The sequence below is a fragment of the Pomacea canaliculata genome, linkage group LG2 (genome assembly GCF_003073045.1).
Source record: "Pomacea canaliculata isolate SZHN2017 linkage group LG2, ASM307304v1, whole genome shotgun sequence".
In the NCBI taxonomy this organism is placed as follows: Eukaryota; Metazoa; Mollusca; class Gastropoda; order Architaenioglossa; family Ampullariidae; genus Pomacea; species Pomacea canaliculata.
In genome coordinates this window covers 32,185,060-32,206,270 of record NC_037591.1, presented here as the reverse complement: position 1 = coordinate 32,206,270, position 21,211 = coordinate 32,185,060, and the positions used below count along the sequence as shown (strand labels likewise).

Sequence of the window (21,211 nt, the reverse complement as noted above, 5' to 3'; positions counted from 1 at the left end):
CAGTCCCAAGAAAGATATCTACGTCATGGAATCCATCCACACGTCACACAACCACACACACGTACTCCTGGAATTATCTTCCTCTTCGACAATGCTATCGTCTTGCACTGGATAATCCCGATCCTGAGGTCAGCGATGCTGGAGAAGGTACACCATTGCTGCTATACTCTCGGCCGACGGAGACAAACGTTTCTATTTCTATTAATCCACGGCAGCTCAGTTGGTGCTGGTTAGACAGCCATGTCCCGCGGACGGAGACTAACCTTCCTGTGGTCATCCTCAGCAAATTCCAAGAAAGGTGGAAAAGGGGAACGGGTCTCCTTTTGCTGGTCCATGTCCACTAACCCCCAGGTAATTCCTGAAGATGCTTATTTTTTAATGAATATCCAAGTTGGACACTATATAAAATATAACCTTCTAATTTCCAGATAACTTTAAAAACCAATATCAAAACTTTTTAAAAATAATGATTTTAAAATTTTGCCAAATAGTTATAAAATTAATTCTCTATAAGTATAAAACGTATTTTATAGCTAGAGATAGAAAGAGAAAATTCCCTTCTTTGATCCCCATATAAAACGTTCCACGTAATTATAATGCTTGACTCAAACGGTGAAGATGCATGGTTGACTTATTTAGTAGGAACGTGCATCAACCTTGCGGCGATTTCGCACTATGGGGGAAAAGAAAGAGGGTTTTCGGCAATCAACCCGACACGTATGGCTACAGATGTTTACGACATAGTTTATTTAGAATTTAGGAAAATCTTACGCTAGGTTTTACGTACTACATAACTTAATACTAGATTATTAGCAAAATAAAAGTTATTAATAAAAGTTTGCTTTTACGGCATTTGTTTCCAGCAAGTCTCTAGGTTACTTCCGGTTGCTTCACACGTGTACGTCAACGAGGCACTTGTTTTCAAAATGGGGAGAAAGAGGCCTCTAGATAAAATTGCTTCTGGTCCAGGACGAAAAGCAAAGAAACAAGAAGATCCAATTCATTCAGTGAAAGGTTTGTTTCGGAAAACATAGTATACAGAAGTAATACACAGGTATCTTCAGTAATACCTTCAGTAATTTTGGGTCTGTGCTTCACACTGTTCATATGCATTCACGTGTGTGTGTGCGCGCGCACGCATATAAAAACGTAGATTGTGTGCGGGAGGAAATACGAGAATGTCTGGGCATCAGCAACCGTGAACTTTATTGTTTTATAACCAAACGGTTATATTTTATCCACTTTATTTTCGATTAGATTGCTGTGCAGACGACTTTCACTTTTAACGTAAGGTATCAAGATGCTAGTGTCATGATTACTGATTATATTCTTTGAGTTACTGCCCCATATCTAGGCGTCTTCATCTCCACTGTAATATCTTATGTAAACAGGAAGAGTTTGTCGTGTCTTGACACTAATGTTTATTAATTACTTTATCCTTTCAGCACTCCTGAAAGATGATCCTCTCAAAGGAAAATCGAAAGACAAGAAAAGGTATTTTAGAGCGATTTTTGTAATTGAGCTCCATCTGTGCATGGTTCATGAGATTTTCAATAGCAAGTAACAATGTTTATTTTCAATAACAATTCTTTATCAGATAGTATTCTTGAGATGAGTTACTGGGTTTCAAAAGCTAAAAATTCTACTTTTTTACCACTTCTGAACGCTTATGCTCTATAAACATAGCTATTAAAACTAAACACTAAGCAGTCATATTCATAACATGCAGGGTTTTTAAATTTTGGTTTTAGGAGTTTTTTCATCAGCCTGTTTTATGTACATATTTATAACTGGCTGCAGGTTCCTCAAGAAAAAACAGAATAAAGCTGGAAAGAAGGTCAAAGGAATTAAGGAAATAACTGGCTTGAAGAGGAAAAGAACTAAAGGTAATACATCATGATCCAAGTTGCAACTTATTATCCAATTCTACTAACCACTCTGGTTAAATATATCTGACGGCAAGCCACTGAAGAAGGCTAAATAGAACAAATAAAATATACAAAATATGAAGATGTTCAGTAAGCGATTACTGTTGCAGGTATTTGTTACAAACATTCATTCTAGTGTAAAGACAGAATATGATGTTCTCTTAAAAGTTTACTAAGAAATGTGCCTCTTGACACTCAGCATGACAGTCTCTTGACAGTGCTAGAGAAATTACACCAGATGCTTAGAAATTTCTTTTATTTGTTTAATGGTGGCATTGACTTGAAGAGTTTTCATAATACTGTTTCAGAATGTTTAGTGAAAGAATGTCTTGTCATCTTGTGTTCAGTCGTATATGTCTTGGTATCGAGGTACCAGATAGTATTACATTTAATGACTGCACACATTTTTTTCCCCTTTTTTTAGAAGACAGTGAGGAGGATGAGGATAGTGATGATCTGGTAAGTGTATATAAACTATGGATGAGTGGGTATGAAAGGTGTAGTAATTAACCATTGTGGAAATGGTGTTTGGTCAGTGTGTGAGCCATTCAAAATATTCTTACCATTTTATTGTGATTTTTATTTTCCTTTAAATTTTGCAGGGTGATGAATTTTTAGAAGCAGATAGTGAAATAATGAATGACAGTCCTGAACACTTGCAGCATTTGAAAGAGGATGAGGATGATAATGATGTGAGTAAATAATTGAAAATCTGTTGTATATAAAGAATTGATATGTAGATGGAGGTTGTGTGCAGGGTTTTACTTAGCCACTCTGTTTACCAAACTGATCAAGTGGAATTTGCTGCTATGCTTGTTTTACATCTGTACAGACAACTTCATTGACATCTAATCATAGACGTTATCACTGGTTTTCTGTTTGTACATGCTTGAATCTTTGTCTGCTCTTTGGCACACCCATAATGAGGATTTTTTCCTAGGTGGATGAATTTCCAGTTGAAAATACTGATGAAGACAATGACAACTTTGATGAAGATGAGCATGATGGTGAAGAAGATGAGAGCGAGGATGAAGAAGAGAGTGAAGAGGAAGATGTGAGTTTCTTTAAAACATATTCTCCACATATTTGACATTAAAACTGGTCAACGATTATCAGACATAGAAAATATTAAATATAAGCATAAACAGCCATTAGCTAGGAAAGGGATTGTGTGTTTTCTTAGAGGAAAAGTGCTGTAGTACAAAGCTATATTTGAAAAGCATATAAATCATCTTCCACCTTCAGTTTTAAGGGATTATTTCTGGCCGACATCTGCACTGTATGTGAATTTATGAAAAGTGAGAGGTTTTTGGTGTGTTAAGGAAATAAGAAAACAAAAATTGTTTATCATTTTGTTAAAAATAAAAAAAAAAGATAAATTATTAATTTTCAAGATGTGTTTATAGCACTGCTACATTGGTGGATGTGCAACTCAAACCTGTCTATTCTTAGAATAAGCAACCTGTAATATTTCTTAATAAAAAGCATTTAATCCCAGGAAAAACTGGCAATCTAGATCAGTGTGTTTAATTAGTGGGTTAAACCAACATTATCTTTGCATCCTCCATCAGGAATCTGGGATTCATTGTCACTGCAGACATGACTCTTGCTATACAAGTTACAGCAGTCTGTCAGTCTGCCTATTATGAACTATGCAAGATCAGCGCCATTCGTCACATTCTGTCTACTCGCGCTACCGACACTCTTGTCTGTGCGTTTGTTTTATCCAGACTTGATTACTGCAACTCGCTTGCTGGCTACCCTGAATACCTTCTTCACAAACTCCAGAAAGTACAGAACTCTGGTGCTTAGAGTTAGGAAATGGGACCATGCCACCCAACTCCTTCGTTTTCTACACTGGCTGCCCATCAGTTGCATCCAGTGCAGACTGTCCTTGCAGTGCTTTAATTTCTTTGCTGGCACCTACCCTGATTATTTCTCTGAACTGCTTTTCCCTTATGTCCCAGCTAGACAGCTCCGCTTCTTATCTCCTTACTCTTCCTGTCACCAAAACAACAACATATTGCTACAGGATTTTTGGTTATTGTGCAGCAAAACAATGGAACTCTCTCCCTTTCCATATCCACCACCTACTCACTATTGAATCCTTTAAACGTACTGAAAACGCACCTCTTCCATAAACTTTACTCCTAACAACCTGTCCCATAATGCTGTCCTTTTTCACTCCTTTCCTTTTGCAATATCAAGTTACTCTCAGCTCTTGTTCTTGTTATTTGGTTTCTTATATTTTCTGTATTTAATTTTATTCTTCGTTTAGTACGTTTATTTATTCTTTTATGGTTCATATTTGTTTGTGTTATTTGTTTGTTTTCCTGTTCCTCGTATGCTGTGCATGTTTTGTTCTTATTTTTAAGCGCTAAGAGCATGCTGTTTAGGAATGTGAGTATGCATTTTAAAAATTTTTGCATTTTTTAATTATTATTATTAAACTCATAAGGGTAAACAGGTCTGATAAATGCAATCAATACTGTTTAAATTTTTTGTCTATACAGTTGCTCCCAATAGAAAAGGCTGCAAAAAAATTGAAAAAAAAGCAGGAAAGAGACAGGTGAAGCTGCAAAATTTCTTTATTTTTATTTTCTACAGTTATGGGTGTTCATGACGTGTGAACATATCTTATGTATAAGTAGGCATGCCTGTTGCAGAAGTGAGCATGTCTGTTTATGAGAATATGTGTATAGTCTATCATTTCTGTAAAGTGCTCTGAGCATTGGAAAAGTGTATAAAAATGTTCATTATTATTAAAATGCTTGCTGTGTTTTGAGCATTTTCTTTGGTTTAAAATCTGATGCACGCTTGCTGTTATTTTCTTTCACTGAACTTTTTAAAAAAAACTAAATCACAATGGTTAGTAAATCTTACAGTAAAGACATAAAAAATATTGCATATATAATGCATATTGTACACCGGTTTCATATTTGCTTCCATTTCTTTTCATTTTCACTTTGTTGTAATTATTATTATTTTTTAGCAAACTTGCAGAAGAAGAACTTCAAACAAATATTGCAGAAACAGAGACTATTGTGCTGCCTAGCGGCCAGGAGATTGAGAAGGAAAATATCCTTTTTATATTGCTAATGTTAAAAAATTTTGGTAAATTATACTCTGTAGGCTTGGTTATATTTGTTGCACATTTAGATTCAGTTCTTTTCAGCTTCTTTTTCAAAGGAGTTTGCTTAGCCAAGGTCATTGCATGTTACATGTCAAAACTTCTATATTAAGAAAAATGTAATTGGTCTTGTTTCCTAACACCCTGATGGTGGAGAGCAGGGTGACTTCATTGCTGCAGCCATTATTTCTAGTGGGGGTGGGGGGTGCTGACTTATAATCAGTTCGGTTGCAATTTTTTCAACATGTACACATTTTATACATATATGTATGTGTGCAGAGAGATCGTTCAGCCTCGTTATGGAATGTATGCAAGTGTACGTGATTCTTAGATTACAGAGAGGACTGTGGTGTAACCTTTTGTTGCTTTGTTTATTGATATTTTTTAATCTGCTGTCACTTTTTACAATCCTTGACCCTTATTTACCCCATCTTGCTCCTGATCGAACAATTATCCAGCAAAGGATTCGTGATGTACAGTTTGTCTTGGCAGACTTTAAAGCAAGACATGAAGAAGGAAGGTATAAAAAAATTTTATGTATCTTTGCAAAATCTTTTTTGTCTGACCTGTGACTGAGAGTTTTGTTACTTTTTTTAAGCTCTTGGTTGGCTTTTGAAAAGCTTTTTTTTTTTTTCATTCTTGTCCACCATGCCAATATTTGGATAAACTGGTTAGGAAAATGGTTAATATTATTCGCTATTGTCACTGTAGGAGTAGACAGGACTATGTGAACCAGTTGTGCAAAGACCTGTGTACCTACTATGGCTATAACCAGTTTCTGATGGAGAAGTTCATGGATCTGTTCCCTCTAGAGGTATGCCTGTTTAAAGTTAATTCAAATATTGCAGACTACTTTGTGCTATTCCTGAATAAGTTGTGTACTTCATCAAATAGCATATCTTGGGTTCAGCTTTTGTCTCGGGCCCGCTGTTCTTTCTCTTCGTGTAGTATCTGTTTACGGACTGGCTGCAACTTAAATTCCACTCACCAAACAGCATAAATAATACATAGTTTCTGGAAACAGTAAATGTATATGAAGCTTTTTAATGATTTACTTGTAAACACAATGCAAACATATGTTCTATGCTGCATTTTCTTTCCAAGCAAAACAGTTAATTCTCCTGCTGTTAATCTTTACAGATCACAGAAGTTCTTGAAGCAAACGAGGCTCCCCGGCCTGTGACAATACGCACAAACACTTTGAAAACACGAAGAAGAGATCTTGCACAGGTATGAACTGATCATTGTGCACAATCTCTCAAGTTCATGTGCTAGTTTTGTTATCACATCATTTGCACACTTAAAGTTAAAAAGCTGTATGAGAAATGTGAGAATTCCCAAGTTCATGCCTTGTGTCAACTTGAGTATTTGTTTCACAGGCTCTTATCAACAGAGGTGTTAATCTGGATCCCATTGGAAAGTGGTCGAAAGTAGGACTTGTGGTATTTGACTCCCAAGTACCTCTTGGTGAGCCTTCTTTTGTCATAATGTTTAGTTGTGGCTTTTTAATAATAGACCCTGTTTAGTTAGACAATGTGCATCAGGAACAAGAAGAAAAGTATCAATACCATAAGCATTCTATTGAAAAAAATTCTTTTTTTTTTCTATCGTGGATCTAATACTCCAGTGTTACTTCCACTCCTCTGGCAGCTCTGCAGATGTATTTTTTTCATTTTTCTTATCCAAACAACAGTTTTTTTTCAGTGTGAACTATGGGCTGTTAGTCATCTTTTTTATTTATTATTTTTTACCTATCTCATATTTTTTTATAGATGTCTGTTGACATGTTTAACAAATATAGTACAAGCAGTTTAGCACATGCTTAATGTTTTCAGCTGATAGTTAAAGATCTGGGTGAAGAGTTCCAAATGAGTTACAGACTAAGAGGATTTGGGAAATAAGGTATAGAACTAATTTATTTGGCTCCCATCTAATCTTCACAGGTGCAACACCAGAATACCTGGCTGGTCACTACATGCTTCAGGGTGGCTCCAGTTTCTTGCCAGTCATGGCTTTGGCACCGCAAGAAAAAGAGCGGATTCTCGACTTGGCTGCAGCACCTGGGGGAAAAACAACTTACATAGGTTGTTACAGTTTATTGTTGCTTTAATTTAAACAGTTCTTTTCCTTCCATGGAGTTTGATGTAAGACACTTTCAAAGTGGCTAAATTTCCGTAAGTTTTAGGCTTGCTGCCAAGAACCGTCTTAGTGTCAGCTGCGATGTAGAAACCAAGAATGTAGCCAGCTCATACATTAAGTATTTTTCAGCATGTTAAATTTAGGCAGGAGTTAATGTGTGAACATTCTGAATTATTTGTATCCAAGTTTTATAGAGAATGATTCTGATTCCTGTTAGAAAAGTACTACAGACATTTGTTTAAAAAACGTTTTGTTTTTTTGACAGCTGCTTTAATGAAGAATACTGGTTGTATTTTTGCCAATGATGCTAATGCGGAGCGTGCCAAAGCGCTCATCTCAAACATTCATCGTATGGGAGTCCACAACACTGTTGTATCCTCCTACGATGGTCGCATATACCCAAAGGTATTCATAAGTTAAGTGTTTTACTGTGTGTGTGTGTTTGAGAGAGATTTCTGCATGTTATTTCCCTTTGCAGTATCCATGTATAATGTGTTTGCATAATATGACACATGCATGCAAAAAAGTGTGTGTTATCCATAAGATATTGATGGTAAGAGTTTTCTGATTTGGCAAATACGTGGGTGCATGGCAAGTCAAAGTTAAGGTTAATGGTATGTCATAGTCATAATTTTTTCTGTGCAGCTTATTTCAGGATTTGATCGTGTATTGCTTGATGCTCCATGTAGTGGGACAGGTGTCATTGCTAAAGATCAGGAAGTTAAGTTGAGAAAGGTAAAGTACCTTTTCTGACCATTTATAACTAATGAGTAAATTATTCTAACAAGATTTTTATATTTCTTCTCCTAATCTATTGGTTGTTTTCTACAATAGGCTTGAAATGTCTTTATTAGTTCTTTGCACCACACAAAAAAAATGAACATTATACTTGCTATATCTGTTGTTAAAAGGTTATTTGAAGCATTTGTTGCTATGTAAAAATAACAGGATGAGAAAGACATCCAGCGATGTGCACATCTTCAGAAGGAACTCATTCTGTCTGCCATTGACTGCTGTGATGCCAAGTCAAAAACTGGAGGCTACATTGTGTATTCTACATGCTCTGTCCTGGTGTGTTCTATCAGTGTGGCTGTTAAAAGAAATGTTTCAACATTTTTGTTGCATCTTCTGTTGATACTAGAGGCCTTTTTTGCATGTGATTCCTATTAAAATACACTAGCTTTTGCTGTCTTCTGTTTGGACATAATGTAAACATATTGCCCTTATTGTTTACTGCTCCTTGTAACTTGGTTACAGTGATTGCTATTGTTCAATTTTTTAAAATGTCTATACCTAATTGAAGGAATTTTTAGTTTTTCTTGGAAGGCATCTGTGAATTAACTAACTTGTAGACTTTCAAATTTCCATGCCCGTTGTCAAAATTTCATATTTTTTGTAATTCTGGAAAGTATATGGTAGGTGAACTTTTCAATGGTAAAAATTTTCTTATTTTGCAGGTTGAAGAAAATGAGTGGGTTATTGACTATGCTTTGAAACGTCGTCATGTTCGGCTTGTCCCAACAGGGCTTGATTTTGGGAGAGAAGGGTTTGTCAAGTATGTTCTAGTTTTTATCCTTGCAGGTTTTTCAGCATTTTTATTTTTGTTTTGTCTTGGCTTTATTTTGTAATTAGGGGAGTTTTCAGTGAAATGCAGATTCAGATATTGTCTGATAATTTTGATGTTCATTTGTTCATTATGAATTAAGTTGATTTATGCTTGATTATTGTGGCCGACAGTTCTCCAGTTTCTTGTCTGGTTGCAGTTTCCAGCAGCACAGATTTCACCCTAGTATGAAGATGACCAGAAGATTCTACCCTCATACACATAATCTTGATGGATTCTTTGTGGCCAAGCTGCAGAAACTCTCCAATAAGCGACTAGGAGGTGAGCAGAGTTTTTTTTAAAAAGGCATAATCATGATAAGTCTTGTGAAAGCATATGGACATAGATTAGTATAGATTTGACGTTAAATATCTTATTGTGTTATCAAAGTGAGCATAGTTAAAAAATTGTTTTTTTGTTGTTTTTTTTCTCATCATGATGTGAAAAATTTTGTAAGTAGAACATCATTTGGTATCATTTCAGAGGAGGGTAAAAAGAACACAGGTAATCAAGAAGACAAGGAAAACGGCAAGGCAAAGTCTTCAGAGACTCCTTCATCCGTGAAGGAAGTGGAGCCTTCATCTTCTTCAACCAAAACATCACCTCAAAAGTTAACCATAGGAAAGCACAAAAAGTTCAAGGGGAGTCAAGCTGTCAAAACTAAAAATTACAAAAAGACCGGGAACACAAAAAACACAAAAACAAAAGTGAAAGGAATTCTTAAAAAGAAGTGACCAGTAAGTTCAAGAAGTGTACAGATTGAGTTTGGCTCATGAAGACAAATCCCTTTGCATATTGGCATGGTACATATTATCCTACAGTGAAATACTTTAACATGTATAGACATAAGCAGTCATGGTGTGGGTGGGGCGAGTGAAAGAAGAGTATGCTTCATCATTACAAGTGTTTTACTGAGTAGTTTGTGTATGCATGAATGCATATATATATCTGTGTGTGAGTGAGTTTGATGGATTTTATTGATATTTTGATGGACTGTCAGCATATAAATAAACACAACTTTCCATGTTTGAGAAGTCCTTCTTCAGAATTTTTTTGCACGGAACAGGGATTGGAAGCTTGGTTTTTTGTCCGTGGACTGGTAAGGGGTTGGGTAGGTGGGTGAGATCATATAGATGACGAGCAATTTAACCTTTGTAACGTCAACGTGTAGGTAACACCCGCTGAACTGTAAAGAACCGTAGTTATTGGATTTTTATACCGTGGTACATTATGGCTGCTTTCTTGAAACACCCCTTTCGCTCCATCTTGCACCACTGAAAACTACATAAATATCTTCAGTCTAGGAAAATTACAGTGTATCAATTCTTGTTTTGATGAAGGTGGTGTTTCATAGTAAGCCGATGTCAAATAATTGGCAAAGAAAGCTTAAAAGTGAACACTGAACTGGAATCGATCCCTTTATGATGGGGAAAAAATCAGACAGTCTTACTTGCGAACAGATGTTGAAACTTTGTTCAGCTTGCAGGTTTATTATTCAGAACATCACTACAAGTGAGGTTATTTGAATAGACATATTCACTCGCAGATTATGCTGAAAATAAACATTAATAAAGCTGGCTGTAAATAATTATATAAGTAAAGCAATTCGCTTATCATTTGTAAAACGTTTACAAACGAATCTGTACATAAATCATTAGCTGGAATTCGTTAAAGGTAGAGATGTTAGAGTACATCCTTTTCTGTCTGCAGTCGGGAGACAATGTATGTGTGCATGTTTCTTTGTATTCTTGTAAGCCTGCATGCATAGCAATAGCACTTTCAAATGTTTGGAGATTTTTTTCAAATGAAAAGAATATTTTGAAAGCTTCTGAAGGCAGTAGTTGAGGCTGAAGAAAATGTTCTGCTGATATCGTTTCTCACCGACTGAAAACATTATACTTTGAGGGACTGCATTAAATGGCGTGTGCATGTTTACTAATTTCTTTTTAATAAAACATAGATTTAGCTACATTTTTTTCGACGATCGACTCCTACATTAAATTATATTACATGACATTACACAGAACGACTTACCCCATCTTGACATTATCGACAGCGAAAAGTAATTGTTTACCCTGGTTTACATAAATTTACCTAAGAGTTTACCCTGTTTTGTGTGTGTGTGTGTTGCTTGACAGCACATTTTGGTGAGCGTAAGTGAATACACACACCTACAGTTTACACACGCTGGCATTGTAGCTTTTTTTTTCTCGCATCTATCACTGACCTAAGGTTTACAGAAAAGCTCGAGTCCTTTGCCGTCAGCCTTAATACCGAGGAATGGCTTATGGAGGAGTTCCGTTTGACATAGCGCCGTTGGCGACTGGCTTCTGGCCGATGTAAGCACCCTCCCCAGACCCCGGACTGCTGCTGCCAACGGAATGACTGCGATGCCGACCGCTTAGCGAGCGCAGGACGCGAGGGTTGTACGACTTGGGATCCGAGACCATCTTGAAGAAGAAGTTGCGCTTGAGGTGGGCGCGCTGCAGGTGACACCGCTGGTGGTCGAAGATGAACTCGTCGTCGAAGTCCGTGTTGAAGACCTCGTCGTCCGACTCGCTGGCGCTCTCCTTGCTTAAGCGGTCGCTGTTGGTCGCGCTCTCCCGCCGCCCGGCCAGAAGCTCGCTCGCGAAAGCGGAAATGACGTCCCACGCGTATTCCACGTCAGCCTCTGACGCGCTTTGCGAGCATATGGCGAACCGGATGACGTAGAGCTCGTTGAGAAGGGCGGGCACCATGTGCAGCTTCCCAGACTCGTTGATCATTTTGAGCAGTTTGATGGACAGCGAGTTTGGACCCTTCCGCCATGTAACGAGATTAAAATTGGTATGAGAAGTAATTGTTTCTTTTGCGTGACTGCTTTTTATGTGAGTAGTGTATATAGTTTTATGAAGTAATTTAACTGCCTCAGCACTTTCCAAATGTAAGCTTATGTAAACGATCATTAGACCATTCAAATATGCACAAAAAATTTATAGTAACATACATTTATAATTTTACTGACCTGTAGTCGAAAGCATACAAGCCCCATGGTGACGTTTCCGAGCACTTCAAATCGGTCATCACCGAGGACTTTTTCCTCAAACGTCTTGGCCAGAATGGTTTGCTGCAATGTGATAAACAAGTTGAAATACCTTGACGTTCTCTTTCTCTGGCCACCGTGGCGTCGACTACCCTCCAAGTTGCCTTGAAGGATAGTCTTCGATAAGGGTGTCGTCACATGACCAAAGATCATCCTACGTCGCTTGACTGTTGAAAGTAGAGATTCATTGTGTCCTACAAGTGTGGTAATATTGTTTTTTACAAAGTCGTTTGTTCTGTGTTCTCTGTATAAGATCCGACACATCCTTCTCATACACTTGTTCTCGAATACCTGGATTCTCCTTTTAATGGATGTCTGTGACTGTGAGTAAATAGTTGTCGATAGATTCTCCTCCCGGACAACCGTACATGTACAGACTTCCACTCTCGCAACACCTCCTATACCACAACCACCAAGAAACAGCGAGAATAAATTCAGGAAAGCAGACGACTGACCTGTCGAATGATGGTCTGCAGACCCTCAACGCCGTAGGTCCTGATGACAAACCACAGTTTCAGGGCCCGGAACCTGCGGCTGAGCGGGATGCCCCAGTGCTGCCAACAGTGGCACTTAGCATGAGTTCATAGGTTATACACTGCAAATCACAACAGCTTTATTTCACCTAGTTACTAAGCAAGCCTGCAGAAGGAACCCGACTGTCACGTGAGAATCTGCATCACATACAGATTTGGAAACTTCTCGGCACAATACACAATAGCGAACATAAGAAATAAGAATATTTCATTTCACAAGGCCCGTTTAGATGTTACTACCAACATTTCTTTTTTGTAGCCGATCCTGATGCTCTTCACATTTTTTATTATTAAAAAAGTCCTTTAGTGCGAGCTTCCTTTTTTTGCGAGGAACATAAATTTCCTCCCAGCGATTTCTCTTTAATTAGTGTCACGTGAACAGTCGAGCTAATGCAAAGCAGTCAGTTCAACTACTAATGATCTAGGAGTCAGGTGTAACACCAATCTGAAGACTTACCCGGAGATCAATAGTGTGGTTGCCATGTTTGTGCTGGAGGTACAGGGGATCCACTGTCAGGGCTGAAGTCAGGGTTTCCACATTACGTACCCTGGATGACAAATAGCCAAGAAATAAATGGCATGACGTAGCACCTTTAAAAAAAACTGATTCAGTAAAAAATATTTGTCGTAGGTAAAGTTCAAGATGACAAGTCTACTATCTGATCTGTTATGATCATTTGACTTCATATCTATATTTTAAAAATCGCAATGAGATTGCAACGGAAATTATATTATAAATAACAAAGTGAAAAATTCTGAAGAATGAATTGTTTCTCACGACAGCTACACAATCATCAATAACCTTCCCTCTTTCTTAAAATTTTAGTTAAAATAGATTTAACAGCAGGCAATAATATATTATTAAAATGGCCTATCTATAGATATGTGTGTGGGGGGAATTTAGTAGACCTATTATTCTTTAAAAGCAGCACGGAAGGACTAGTTGTTAAAAGTGTGCAGCTCCCATACATGAAAGTGCCTCTAAAGTTAAAAATACCAAGGAATCCTTTTATCAACGGAAAATAAGACACAAACACTCATTATCTCGGTACTACATACAGTACTACAGTCAAAGGTAAAAATGTCCTCGTTGCTATAGTTACATGTAAGTTGTCCCACAGAGCTGTGCTCGAATGTAAGATGTCCCCAGTCCTGTAGTTCGACGTTAATTGTCTCATTTGTCTGAATTCCTAGGTGCGAGATCTTACCACATTAGAGAGCAGTCAAAGTTTACTTGGAGCCACTTATTTGCATTAAAGTTGAGGGAGTTGCAGTTCTGAAAAAAAAGATCCCCGATTTTTTTTACAGGTGAGTAAATTTTTATGAACATGCCATACTACTCCAGCCGCTTTGTTAACGAGAATAAGTACCCTTCATGGAGCAAAAGTATTAAGATACTGCAAAACTTGTTCACACTTGGGAAAGCGTTCATAATATTAAGTTTTTATTCTAAATACAGTGTAGTAAATTATCATTTCTTGCAAATCTTTGTAGCCCTTTGGCGCTTATTGTAACAGATTAAGGTATTATTCGTAAATAGCTTCAATGCGTTTGTTTGGGTTTTTTTGTGTGTGTCTTTAATTGACGAAGGAACTTAATGTGTGGCGTAGGATCACCTGCAAATATTGCTTTCGGACTCCTTGACTAATACAACAATTCGTTCATTCAATTCATTTCATATTGTCGCGGCAATATTACCAGGGTTAGGGGAGATTCGATGGAGCTTCTCATTCGTGAACTCATGCCAACAGGAATGGTCTTGAGCCTCCCTGAGAAGGTCCTCCGGTGGACAGCCGGTCCACTCTTTCACGTTGGCTGTTATCCCAAGATTAATGAAAGCCATGCAACATGGCACCCTCGCCTATTTGCATTACAACCTGAAGCAAACGTGCATCTGCACTGTGCGTTCTGCGGAAAAAAGTACACGACAAACCTCGACCCCGTGGATGAGATGCTGGTACTCTGGGCAGATGAGGGCGTTCCCTGCGTAGGCCGCATCCACGTGCAGCCAAAGGTTTTCACGTGCACACACCTGGCCAAGCTCGTCTATGTTGTCAAAGGAGCAGCACGCGGTTGTACCCAGGGTAGCGCACACCTGCGGGATACAAAGTTAAAATCCTGCTTAGGTTTTTAAAGCATGTATTTATTCTGTTCTGTTTCTTTTCATCTGGGTGTCTTTTCTCTCTCATTTTCGATTGCTCTTAATTCATCTGTTTGCCTCATTTTTTAAATAAGTAAATACATAGACTTCTTCGGATTCAGGGATAATGCATGTTGTTTATTCCACAGGCCTCATTATGCACTCTGAACTGTGTATTTACTTGTACAAAGTTTCACTACGCTTTTTTTATGCCTGTTTTTGCTTCCTTCTCTCGCTCTTTCTCTCTGTCATCTCTATCGCGTCTTTTACAGTGGATCCTCACAAACAAGTAAAGAAGAAAATGAAGCGGAGATTAACAGGAAACACGTTCGCATCTAAGTAAATTAAAATAACAAGCAAGTTATATTGTTTAATGTTTCCCTAATCGAGAAAGAATCTTTTTAACCTCCCAGCCGGATTCTTGCTTCGGATTTTTCGAATCATTCGCTCATTGCCGCAATAAAATCACGTAATGTTTGCAACAAATACACTCACGCAGTGAACTCACAATGAACTCACGTAAAATGGAATGAGCCCAAGTCGACGATCTTCCTGCAAAATAATGCAGTTGTAGTTAGTGACAGGGCATCATACATGATTCGGCAATATATGCACATTAACGAGCATGCATCACCTTCAACCTGAAAGCACATTTTGAACTGTTACATATCACCATCGCGGTAAAACTTTAAGATGCCAGACACAAGCAAGAAGGCTGAAAGACAACAAAACCAACTTGCAAGCATCACCTCAATAGCGTTCTCGAGCACGTGACCTCTGAGCGAGAAATCGTCGTCAACCTCCAGCTGCCGCATCTTGACGAAGCCAATGAACCCCGCCTTCTCCACGCAGGAGTGGGCCTGTGCAGTTCACCAAGCCCACGTGTAAAAACTATTATTTCTCAACAGCCTTACAAATGATTGAACAGAGGGGTTTCAGCTCGTTTGTACTCTCCTCGACCGAGACCGCACGAAACGCCATCTTGGTTGTTGATGCCGACTTAAAACAACAATTGTTAAGTACTTTGAAATAAAACCAATGCCCTGACCCTCATTGCCTTAATTTCAATTGACTTTAAGGCAAAAGAGTTTTCGCATACTTGACAGAGAAACCGTAATCACGTAGTTTGGACAGACTGACTTACAAGATGGTACCTGATGATGTCACGACCGTTTTGAAGTTCGTCGTGCTGAAACCCCTCAATGATATGGGCAATAAAGTTTGATGCATATCATGAAAAACCAGCTTCTTGTAATCACTCACTTTCCGACCTCTTTATATGTATAAAAAGGAGCAAAGTAACAGACAAGGTACAGTTTGTTTGATTGCATGTTTTATATTTTTCAGTTATATCTTTTAAGAAACCGTCTTTTTCGCCGATGTAGCAAAAAAAGTTAATGTCTTTGTCTGGCCGAGTCTTATGAAGAAGAAAGAAAATATTCTCTTTAAAACACTGGTGATTTGTTATGGAGTTACCACTTTAGATGAATAGGCCACGAGTCTGGACAGAAGCGTCCCGTCCTCCACGAAGGGTAGTCGAACTTTGAGGCGTTTGATGGCGGCATGGCGAGCGGCCAGCAGCGTCACCAGAACGCATTCACTTGCTGAACCCTGTGAGGGTGAAGGTCATAGAGTGGTCATCGTCTTCAGTGTCAGTTTCTGTATCCATCTCACTTGTTATCTCTTTGTTACTCCATCCGCCCGCTCTCTCACACACACACACATGACCTCTGGTGTAGAAAGGAAAGTTTAAATGTTTCGAACGACGATTTTTACCGGAGTCTTCAGTCTATTCTTTGGCCGTAAAAGTAGGAAAAGTACGAAAAAGAATATGAGACAAAGACTTACCTGAATCACGCCACCTCCTTCTCCACTCTCATGAAGAAACATCGGGGTAGACCAATCATTTTACCTGCAGAAACCAAACAGTAACAAAGCAATGAATCCGGCCTTCTTGCTGTTTCGATCAGACATACATCCACCAGAAGAAAACCTGCAGGAACAGGGGCACAGACACCACTAAGGCTAACTACCAAACTCGCCAAGTAAAAGACATCTTTTCATCCATTCCCCTCCCCTATCTACCCTACAAAAATTGCTTACCCCATAAATGCCGTATTCAGAGCAACACTGAGATACAAAGCGTTAAAAAATACATTCACTGCTCTCTTACTAATTCGAGCTTAAGATGATTTTTTTTTTTTTTTTTTACAAGAGAAAAGAACGGAAAAATATTGTATATTTCAATGAATTTTATTCAACAACATTTTACTTGTCATCGTGCAGTCGATTAATTAAACATTCAGCAGCAACCTAAGAAAAGAGATTGAATTAAAAAAAACAGGCACACGTACACCATCCAGACGTCGACCAGCATGTCACAATAACGGAAAGGAAGTCAGCTTAGACCAGCCTGTTTATAAATTGAGTTGTTGACTTTATATCAAAGACAACTTTAAGAACTAGCGACAAAGCTAACGAATAGCACTCACCAACCCAGTCACAAACAAGGGTTTCAAGCTCGGTACAAGCAGGACTTGCTGCCTGTAAAATGTAAATTAGGAGTAATCAAAAATATTCGTTATCACTCTTCGCCTCCCTTTAAAATTAAGGAAATAAACAAACAGAAACTAGAACGAGAAACCTTTATAGGTAAACAAGAAGTGCACGAATCTTTTCTGTATAAACATCTTTATATTCTTATCTACAGGAATATGTCTTCATAACTGTTAAGAATTAACCTGAAGGGACTACCACTGTAGACAGGGCTGTCTAACCAACACTTTAAAAAAATTGTCCTGATGCTGGTTGTTACACATCATTGACTAAAATCTCTGGCGAGCTGGAGTTGAGAATTATACAGCCAGAGAGGACTTTCATTACCGAGTCACGTGAGTCGACATTAATCCTGTTGCGCCACCTGTGGTATACACGCTGTTTAAGTCCGTATACCACCTTATACCACGGATCAGTAGTTTAAGGGCCTTTACCAATTCTCAGTGCTACAAAACTGTGGTAGAAGAGGGATCGGCATACGAAACCCATGAAAAGCCGATGCAGCCGATGACGTCAGACAACATGTCGCCTAAGATGGAGGGGAAGGAGTTTCCGGCTGGAAAGTAAGCGTGGAAGCTCGGGTGTTGCCAGTGAGTTATCTGTAGGGTGAAAAAACTGCATGTTCAAGCGTGCAACGTATTGATATATATAAATACAATGCATATAAACGCACACACATTTTATAACGATGACGATTCCTGTCCCGGAAACGTCTGCCGAAACTAGAATCCAGCACATCCATGGATTTATTCTATATTCCTGCACTTATACGTTCAAACAAGCAGTAGCCATCGTTCTGTTTAAGTTGATTTCAAATAGTCAACCCATCGATAGTCTAGTAAACAAGGTAAATAAAAGTCTCTTAAATCAACGAGGTGAACGAAAGATGTATAATCTACCGTGAATACTTGTGTCCGCGAAGATACACAAGGCAGAAACTTTTTAAAATCTTCGGAGCGAATTATGTCATGACATGAGCATATTTCCGAGATGGCGAACAGCTTGCATTAAAGCAAACGAAAATGTGTTAAAGGATACCTCCAGCCTTCAAATACCTAATTTGATTGTAAATACTCATTTACATGTATATAATTCTGAAACTACAAAAATCCTAATACCCCCGGCATGATGGCACTTTCCACATCCTTCATGATCTTGTCAAAGCTTTCTCCCTTTTTTGGTGGATACGCAGGCAGCAGGTGTCTGAGATAGCCAGGTTCTACTTCGGGTGTTACCCGGCGGGTGGACAGAGTTTCCATGTAGGTCGCTATATAATCTATCATTTCTCTTCCTCGCTTGCGAAATTCGAGGGAGTCCATGGCCTGCAGCTTTTATCTAACAACAAACGACAAAAGAATGGAATAAAAATTGTTTTTCTCTTACCTTCCCATGTTTAAAAATTCTAAGGAAAGTGGAGTGTATCCTATTTGCTTTTTTTTTAAAGATCAGTGTGGGTGTGTGCGTGCGTGCGTGAGAGAGAAAGAGAAATATGATGTAGACGTCGCGGTTACCCCAAGCATCCCGGGATGCACGATTGCGAGACGGACAGGATTACACAAGAGAAGATGTCGCCCGATGGCTGACAGGAAGGAAAGTCAGCAATTTGGAGAAATTTCTGCAAATTCAGGAGCTTCAAGAGTGTTATTTTTCTTTTCATTTTCTCATTTCCTACAGTGTATTTTAAGCTTGCGAATGAGAAAAATGCAAGAATATGTTCCAGTTCTGATTTCTGTTACTCTAAAATATAACATTATTTCTCCACGCACACATAAACTAAACTTATTATATTATCTATCATCCAAAAATCCACATACTTTATCGGTTAAATTTCAAAGGCTTTGTCTTCTAAAGCGCCTGCTTAACAAGACACATATTGGGTCAATATGTGACTAAGGCAACTTTCCACAAGACTGTCGTATTCGAACAGTGAGGCAAAACCTATCCAGTATATGACAAATGCAAGGGATTCTAAAGGCTTGTGATAAGGCTGTGGCGACGGTCAAACGTTTCAAAAATATATTTAGTTACAATTACAGAGCACGAGAGCAATACAGGACAAATAAATGATTCGTTTCTCACTTAATTACCACTTACTAGCAATATTTTAGTCGCGGATGTTTATAAACATTTAAAAAATCCAGTGAAATCGAACGTTGTGTCCCTCCGCCGAGTAATCACGATAGCTTCCCGAGATGATCAAGCAGACGAGTCTTCTTGTGACGTCAGTCTCTGTATCTGAATCATTGCGAAGATTTGACGTAGTCTTTTTATTCGTATGACGTACTCTGTCTGTAAGGCTCTGTCTGTCGGAAATTGATGAAAAGAAAATTTTTAATCTTTTCCCATCTTTTCGTGGCAATCGGGTGCAGCACATTCTCGAGGCATGGTTCTCACCATGGAAACCACACGTCATAGGGTCATGTGACGGAGAAAAAAAAAAGTCCCGTGTAATTTCTGTTATTAAACACAACATTCTACTAAAAACTTTCAACGTTTTCCACATGAACACACATATAAATAGACGAGATTCAAATTTATCTATTCTTTACGCGATTTTTAGCAGTTTTATTTTGCCTTTAGAATCCCTTTAAGTAAACGTGACGTAGTAAGAGATGTAAGAATAAAAGAAGTAGTATATTGAGATTTGATCTTGGCTTTTGAAGCCAACAACAGGAGACAGACAGCAGGCATACCAATACAGTCCGCGATGCCAGCAGTATGTCCACTAGACGCAGTGGAGAACGAGAGCCGGCGATCTAGCACCTATGGCACTCACCTATTCGGCTCAGCAGCCGCCACGCCTGCAGGTCTGGGACTGACCAGACGCATTCTCACTGAAGTTATCTTTGGTGTCCGCGCTGGAAATGTGCGATGGAATTTTTCGATCCAGCCCCGCCTTTTGACGGACTCACTGCGGTGACGGTGTGGGGTGGTGGGTGGGTGGTCGGGTGAGGGTGGTGGGTGGGCTGTGGCTTGCATACACAACAGGGGGGATTGGTTGGGGGGGGGGGGAGAGAGAAGAGGCTGAACCACGCAAGTGAGGATTAGCGGAAATAGCAAGGTCGCCATCATGCTGGAGTGTGACGTCACGTAGAGGACAATGGATGAAGTTTGAGTTCAGCGGTTTTAATCAAGAGAACTTACAGGGACTGAATCTGAGATACTGTAACTGTAGAATTTCCTTACCAACTGACATAACGTGAATTGCTCACTGATGAGACACCGTGTCTCTGGGATAAAACAATGTCTCACTGATAAATCAGATAACTGTAGTTGCGATCTGACTAGCAAACTTTCTGTGTGAAAAGAAATGACAAACTCATGTTTGTAGACAAGCAAAAAACGCTTTGAAGAGAATTATCGGAACCTGATTTTACCGTATGATTGAATTTAGCTGCCAAATTAGTTTTACAGTTTGTTCATGAAATATTACTCGAATAATTACTATTTTCCCTTGAACTCAACTTTAAAGTACTATATAGTGAATGCGTCTAACCAGAGACAAGGGTAACAGAAACATTAGCATCATTGCTAAATTCTTCGAAGAAACTGTACCAAGAATACAATGTTTACTTTCAAGTGTATATGTAAATTTTTGTGCTTTGTTTTGTTTTTGCTTTTTTTTTTTTTTTTTTTTTTTTTTTTGGCATTTGCATTTGCAAAATTTAAAGAACATCGATTCGTGCTAACCATTAGAGTGAGAAATTGTGCTTCATTGTCTGCTTCCCCCGACATCTTCATCTGAGGTTCAAACGTATATTTCTTAGTACTTCAAGACGATGCAAGCGTTAATACTACTCTTCAAAGAAGCAAATACGACTTTCCTGCAGTGGATCCCTCAAAGCACCACCATTCATCTACATACTCCTCACCCCTCTTTTTCACCCAGCCCGTTCAGGCATGCCCGGCAGTGTCACGCTGTCTGAACATTCATTAAAGTATTCTCTGCACCATAAATAATCGGGGTCTCGCAGCATCCCGACATCCAAGCGACACTCGCAGCTTGACGAGGACATGATAGCGTTGACTTCACCTTTCTCCCCAACGCCAGCTCGCTGTTCCCTCACCACAGTCCCCATCTCTCAGCCAGGGAATAGCAC

General features: G+C 38.7%; 2 protein-coding genes across 2 annotated transcripts; one reads left to right on the top strand and one right to left on the bottom strand.

Moving 5' to 3' along the window:
• Positions 1-204: 204 nt before the first annotated feature.
• On the top strand, positions 205-9,828 carry LOC112557028 (25S rRNA (cytosine-C(5))-methyltransferase nop2-like). Its single transcript, XM_025226590.1, has 20 exons — positions 205-351; positions 864-1,014; positions 1,446-1,494; positions 1,801-1,886; positions 2,353-2,387; positions 2,531-2,620; positions 2,869-2,982; positions 4,442-4,497; positions 4,921-5,006; positions 5,485-5,578; positions 5,770-5,872; positions 6,199-6,288; positions 6,438-6,525; positions 7,002-7,142; positions 7,463-7,602; positions 7,843-7,932; positions 8,146-8,268; positions 8,655-8,752; positions 8,961-9,082; positions 9,284-9,828. Exons 1-20 carry the CDS (start codon positions 241-243, stop codon positions 9,532-9,534), a joined length of 2,118 nt encoding a protein of 705 aa, XP_025082375.1. The 5' UTR covers positions 205-240; the 3' UTR covers positions 9,535-9,828.
• Positions 9,829-9,959: 131 nt separating this feature from the next.
• Positions 9,960-19,301, bottom strand: LOC112557030 (aromatic-L-amino-acid decarboxylase-like). The gene is given in 15 exon segments (XM_025226594.1): positions 9,960-11,598; positions 11,805-11,906; positions 12,338-12,436; positions 12,873-12,963; positions 13,624-13,691; positions 14,349-14,510; positions 15,075-15,107; positions 15,305-15,415; positions 16,032-16,166; positions 16,404-16,447; positions 16,450-16,467; positions 17,048-17,099; positions 17,597-17,710; positions 18,230-18,446; positions 19,206-19,301. Coding segments are annotated over 14 exon segments (1,743 nt in total). The 5' UTR covers positions 18,431-18,446; positions 19,206-19,301; the 3' UTR covers positions 9,960-11,085.
• Between the last annotated feature and the right edge of the window lie 1,910 nt (positions 19,302-21,211).

Coding starts and splice junctions, on each gene's coding strand:
- LOC112557028 (XM_025226590.1), top strand. CDS start 241: ATGTCCCGCGGACGGAGACTAACCTTCCTGTGGTCATCCTCAGCAAAT. Junction 5,007..5,484: donor CCAGGAGATTGAGAAGGAAA/ATATCCTTTTTA, acceptor ACCCTTATTTAC/CCCATCTTGCTCCTGATCGA. Junction 5,579..5,769: donor GCAAGACATGAAGAAGGAAG/GTATAAAAAAAT, acceptor TTGTCACTGTAG/GAGTAGACAGGACTATGTGA.